The 6,443-nt window shown below is 35.8% G+C and overlaps 1 protein-coding gene across 1 annotated transcript; it reads right to left on the bottom strand.

Moving 5' to 3' along the window:
* Positions 1-257: 257 nt before the first annotated feature.
* LOC143272457 (olfactory receptor 5B12-like) lies at positions 258-1,202 on the bottom strand. Its single transcript, XM_076567470.1, has one exon. The coding sequence runs from the start codon at positions 1,197-1,199 to the stop codon at positions 258-260; it is 942 nt and encodes a 313-aa protein (XP_076423585.1). The 5' UTR covers positions 1,200-1,202.
* Positions 1,203-6,443: the final 5,241 nt, after the last annotated feature.

Genomic DNA, 6,443 nt, shown 5'->3' with positions numbered 1-6,443 from the left:
CACATATACAGGGTGGTATTATGTGGAATACTGTAATATATATGATTAGAATCTTTGATTATTAAAATTAAAGTGCTTTATTTCAGTAATATGATATCCAAATTTATCTGTTCCTAGTCAGATTTAAAAAAGAATGAATAGAAAAACTTCATATATTAAATATCCATTAAGAGAAATTAAAGTAAAAAAATAATTTTAACATATATATAAAAGTAAACATCTATTTGAAGTTTTGTATAATTTTCAAGGACTTATACTTAATTGACTAACTGTAGCAAAGACAGTGCTTTTACCAAAACCTTCTTGAAGGCATTCTTCACCTCTTTGTTCCTCAGGCTGTAGACAAGAGGGTTTAGCATGGGAATGATCATTGTGTAGAACACAGAGGCTACCTTGTCAGTGTCCATGGAGTGACTAGTACTGGGTCGTAAGTACATGAAGATTAATGTACCATAGAATATGGAAACAGTGGTGAGGTGGGATGCACAGGTGGAAATGGCCTTCTTCCGGCCCTCAGCAGAACGCATCCTCAGTATTGCAAAAAAGATAAGTAGGTAGGAGCTTAAGATAACCAGTAGAGTTAAAGTAGCCTTGAACCCTGCCAACATGAAGAGTATAATTTCATTATTATATATATCAGAACAAGAAATAGCCAGCAATGGGGGAATATCACAGAAAAAGTGGTTAATCACATTGGAATGACAGAAGGAGAGGTGGAAAGTGAAGACAACATGGATAGAAGATTGTAAGAGTCCACTGATGTAACAACCAGAAATAAGCAGGGCACATTTTGTAGTTGTCATGGTGGTAGAGTAATGCAAGGGTTTACATACTGCTACATAACGGTCAAAAGCCATTGAGGCAAGCAGGAAAACTTCAATAATTGCAAAGGCTATGAAGAAGAACATTTGGGCAGCACATTCATTGTACATGATCTTGTGTTCTGTGAGAAATCCTTCTATTACCTTGGGAGTGACAGCTGAGGCATAAACACAGTCTACCAGTGAGAGGTTACTGAGAAAAATGTACATGGGAGTGTGAAGTCGGGAGTCCAGGAGAATCAACATAATCATCCCAAGGTTCCAGAGCAGTGTGGTCAAATAAATAAGAGTGAAGATGATAAATAAAGGGACTTGCAACTCTGGGGCATCTGTTAACCCCAAAAGAATAAACTGAGTCATCTCTGAAGTATTCTGCATCTGTGTTATGTGGGAATTATGATAGGCTCCTAGAATGAAAGGAGGAAGTGAAAAATTATTCTACATATAACTTACCATGAAATTTTACATATAACCAAGTTCTCTTACTAAAATGTGAGCATCATCTAGCATGAAGGAGCCTACACTGGATAGAAATTGGCTGAATTAAGTCACATATCTGCGATTAGTACAAATGGAGACTGTTACTTCTTCACTATGAATACAGTTTTTAATTACAAAACTAGGGTTTCTTATAGTTTCCTGGTATAACATAATGTTTATATTAGTAACCCTGAAATGACTGATTTGCTATTTGCTACATCTTACAAACATACTTGTCTAAAATATACTAAAAGTTACTTGGCAGCAAGGGCTTAGTAGGAACATACAATTAACTTTGCTATATTTTGGTAGCAAAACTTATCTAATGTATTTCCCATCTCTGAAAATTGCACCAAGTTTAACTCACTAGCTGTAGCTATGCAGTGATTTTGGGGGCTGCTCCATGGATACTCTGTTTTATCTCTAGTTTTCCAAGGTCTTCTTCCCTTGGATTCTTCTCTTTGAACCATGGACCAGATGATAACAGCTTGGTATATGAGGCATATTCTTTGCGACGTTTAGATATACAGAAACACATAGAAATCTAAGAGTGTAGTTTTTCAAAAAGTAAAAGCAATTTTAATTACTCTCTTTACATATAATGGACTTCATTTTTCACAGAGGCTAATATATTGCTACCACACAAATCTGTTTTATTTGTGTTTGAGGAACAATAGATTACAAAGGAATGAAGAATTACATTTTTTTTCTCTCAACAGAATCTATGTACTCAAACTACAGGTATTTTTGGTGCATACTGTACCATTTCCATGGTGGATCAAGTAACACCTGACTATGCAGCTGCATCTTAACTTGAGAGCTATTTTCAACTTTAGAATCTTGGGGATACAGATTCCTCTACATTAATAAGCACTTATATTCAAAGCAACAGACAATGTAAGCAATGTTATTCTATTAGATGGCCATGGTGAAATTCATCCTTCTTCACAGACTATATCTGTACTTACATTAGAAGGAATGTATAAGTACTTACAAGTTATAAAAGATTCTAACATTTTTAACGCATGTAAATCATACCCAGTACCTTCCTTGCTCTTTGTCATCTTTTCCTGGTTTCTTTAGAATGTTCACCACATAGTACTAATGTCTAACAGTTGATGCTCCCAAAAAAAGGAACCCAGCAATTGACATGTCAAATGCACTTTGAAAGTCCTACAGCTTTCTGAAATTAAAAAAAAAATGAGCTATAATATGTGGATTTCTAATGCCATAGAACATTATAAATATCAGAAAATTTCAAGGTGGTCTCCCTCTGGTGTGAAAATATCAGCTCAGAACCTAAAAGTCCTTAGAGAACAAGGAAGTCTGGCTACCCTACAGCAGCATAGTAGTGCCAGTGGCCCAAGAGTGAAAAAATTATTTGTATTATTTTGTCTGTGACTCAGCTGCTTCTCCTTTCTACACATTAAGTTGCCTTTTTGTGAAACTTATGAGAAAAGTGAATGGATATTTTATCACCATTTACAGATCTAACTACCTATACATATATATTTGTTATTACTTACTATTGTGCTAGGAACAGACCCCTAGAAGTACAAGGTGTCGTGTGAAATATCTTCTATGTATAACATAGACCTAACATTCTTATCCAGGAAAGTACTTTGCTGTTCTCCTTCTCTACAGGTTCATCTCTGCTGTGAAGTGGAAACTAGTCTCGTACCATTGCCAATAAGAAGGCAGAGGGCATAAGAAGTATATGTATCTCATGGGGAACTGTACACTTTGAGTGTCTCTGGAGACGTATGAACTTACATTGATTCTTCAGCCTGACCTTGATGGAGACAGTGGAATACAGTGTTCTTATTCTGTCTAACAGCACTTATGAAGACATTGGGTAATCGATGTTTAGAGGGAAGAGCCTTCCTTTATTAATTACAGGTGCTCCACAACCAGATTGTACACACAAAAAATTGAAAGCATCACTAAATTTTTACTTAAGCAATGTTAGGAACTTGTACAAGTTTTCTGATATTAGGTTTTCTCAAACATTAAGAAATGGCCCTATGACAGTTTATTCTCTCATTTTAAGCATTGTAAAAGAGAGATGCATTCTTCTTATCATGACATATATAATTTTGGTGTGTATTTTTTCTTATGTATTTAAAAATTTAAGATTTCCTCCATTGTCCTACAGGGCCTACCCTTGCAAATATCCCTCAAATCCCCACTGAGACTTTATCTGAAACACTCCTGATATATCCTCTGTCCTACAACCAATGGCCCTGTTTAGACTGACCAATCAAACCAGAACTCAGCTGGCCTCTAGGCCTCCTATAAGACACACCTTTTTTGCAACTCCCACAGTTCACTTTCTGCATTTCATCCAGCCACTTCACAAATGAGACATCTCATTGTTTAGCCAGGTGAGTCTCCCTGTCCTTCCTCTTCACTCCTTCTCCACAAAGCTCAATGTCATGCCATAGTCCTACCAAGCTGGTATCCAAGCTTAGTTTGGCATCCTCTGCCTGCAACACAAAACATCTGTAGACCCTGCACAGGACACTCTCTAGCTAGCTATCCCCCAAACTAAAAGAACTTCCTACATCATTTCTGACCAATACCCAGGTAGATCTAAGTTCATACCACAAGGTTGGACAATTAAGAAAATCCTGAATATCAGCTCAATTCCCTCTGTTCATCTGACTTCATTCCACTCAAACCATTTCCTTAAACGTGCCCACACATCCTCCATTATACCTCAAACTGCTCCATATAAAACTTAAAGTTCCCAGGATGAGGAGTTGTAATTAATAAGTCCACATAGGAGATTTGAGAAGCATTATCTCCCAGCTGAAACATAAGGGAAAATATTTAAGAAAAATAAGAATTTCTAGGGAAAAATCACAGATATTGTATGTGTGACTAACAAATAAAACTAAAAACCACACAAAGAATCACCAGTACAATGAGAGAGAAAAGAGCCTGCAAGCTGCATCAATTTTGTAAATTCCTATGCTGTCTTGTGGACTGCTGGTCCTTGCCAAGTAAAAGTCTGTTTCCGTATGTGCCTTGCCCTGAGAAAATCCATTGGACTGGCAGTCCAAGAAGCAGTTAAGAACATAATGGATGTCATTTTTGGTAAATTCCTATTTCCTGAACTATACTTAAAATTTCTAAGATTCAAGGAACAAATAGACTTTTTATTACTCATTTTACATACTCTTTATTATCAGATTGTGTCTCAACATTTTGATTTCAAGAATTAAGGAAGTATGGATAATGATTGACCATGATATCAATTTCTGTATGTTGTCATGAATATAGAAAGTAAGATAGTCATGAATGTGATTTGGTGTTTGGGCAATCATTCAAGGTAATTCTCAGGAGCATCAGTGCCAGAGAATGGTTAATTTTAGTGTATGAAAGAATTGTGGAATTATTTTGAATTCTAGGCATTAAAAAATAACTATGGCACCACATGTATGTGAGATTATCCTGTAAATTTCAGTGTGGAATCCTATAATACTTATAACTAGGCCCCGGATCTCAAAATTGAAATGGCTTCTCATTTCAAGGAAAAGCACCCAAAGTTTCCTCTATCCTATTCATCTCCCAGAATCATGAAAAGATTTCTTAGGAAGGGAATATCAAAACAGAGAAATTAAACACAAAATCTAACTACAATGAAAATATTCTTGGACAGTAGAGTTTTTAATAGAAGTTTCATGTGGTTTACACACAATTTTTAATCACATGTCTAAGACCATGGAGACTTTGCTTTTCCAAAAACATTTTTCAAACCACCCTTAACCCATTTATTTCTAAGTCTATGAACAAGATGTTTAAGCATGGGTCTGACCATTGTGTAGAACATAGAAGTGATATTAACAGTGTTCACGCAGTGCACATACAGTGGTGGGCTGTATGTACATGAAGATGACAGTCTCAAAGAAGATGGAAACAGTGGTGAGGTGGTATGCTTAGGTGTAGAAGGCCATTTTCTGAACATCACCTGAATAAATTCACAGGTCTGCAACAAAACTAAGTAGAGAAGAATTTAAGACAAACAAGAGAATAACAACAAAGAACATTGAATGAAGCTAATGTAAAGTGAATGATCTCTGGTTTGGAAATATGAGAACAAGAAAGTGCCAACAAAGTGGTATTTCACAGAAAAAGTGATTAATCCCACTGGAATGACAAATCGAGAGGTGAAAAGTGAAGGCAACATAGATGGAGGATTGAAGGAGTCTACAAATGCAGGTGACAGATATCATTAGGATAATTGTTATGGTACATGCCATAATGATAGTATAATGCTAATGTTTACACATTGCTGCAAGATGGTCATAGATCATTGAGGTTAAGACAAAACATTTGGAGACATCAAAGACTGCAAAGAAGATCAGGGCACAACATTAATTGATGCACATGATCTTATTTTCTATGAGAAATCATTCCATTACCTTGGGAGTGACTGCTCAGAAATAAACATACTATAACATGGAAAGGTTATACATGTACAAGTACTTGGGAGTGTAGAGTTGAAAGTCCAGTAGAATCAATTTGATCATGTCATGGTTACCAATCAGCATGATCAAATAAATGAGAGTGAAAATGATAAATAAAGAGATCTATAGTTATGTGGCATCAGTTAGACCCACAAGAATACATTCACTTGCCTCTGAAATATTTTCTATCATCATTTGAAAATTAAGACCTAGGAGGAGATGAGGAAATTAATTGTTGTGGTAGATGAACATTACTATGACACTTGAAACATGTAACATTCTTTTTCATGTGTCAGTGTTTTGTCTAATGTAAAGAAACATCAAGTGAATTCAGAGTAGAAGAAGGCTGATGATGATACAAGTGGACATTAGAATTTCTTTGGTAACAACTGGAAAAGACAGTACAAGTTATGACTCAGAGGCTCATTTCAGTGTGCTTGTTATACCATATTGTTTATTACAGTTAGCCAGCAAAGACTATTTTGTACTACCTGAAATAAACTGTAGGTACTCTTGCTTAAAATGACCACTGGAGTCTTAATCAGTGGAGGTGCAGTGTGGGAACAAGTAGTCATACATCAGTATACAATGCAAGAAAAAGTTATCAGTGCATCTCATGTGTAATAAACCCTTGTCACTAATTTTTGTCTTTTATTTCCCTTTTTCTATT

The sequence above is a fragment of the Peromyscus maniculatus genome, chromosome 1 (assembly GCF_049852395.1).
Source record: "Peromyscus maniculatus bairdii isolate BWxNUB_F1_BW_parent chromosome 1, HU_Pman_BW_mat_3.1, whole genome shotgun sequence".
In the NCBI taxonomy this organism is placed as follows: Eukaryota; Metazoa; Chordata; class Mammalia; order Rodentia; family Cricetidae; genus Peromyscus; species Peromyscus maniculatus.
Note: the sequence above shows the minus strand (reverse complement) of the source record. Positions and strands in the feature narration are given on the sequence as shown.

Bases quoted from the DNA above. Each gene is read 5' to 3' on its own strand.
- LOC143272457 (XM_076567470.1), bottom strand. From the start codon at position 1,199: ATGCAGAATACTTCAGAGATGACTCAGTTTATTCTTTTGGGGTTAACA.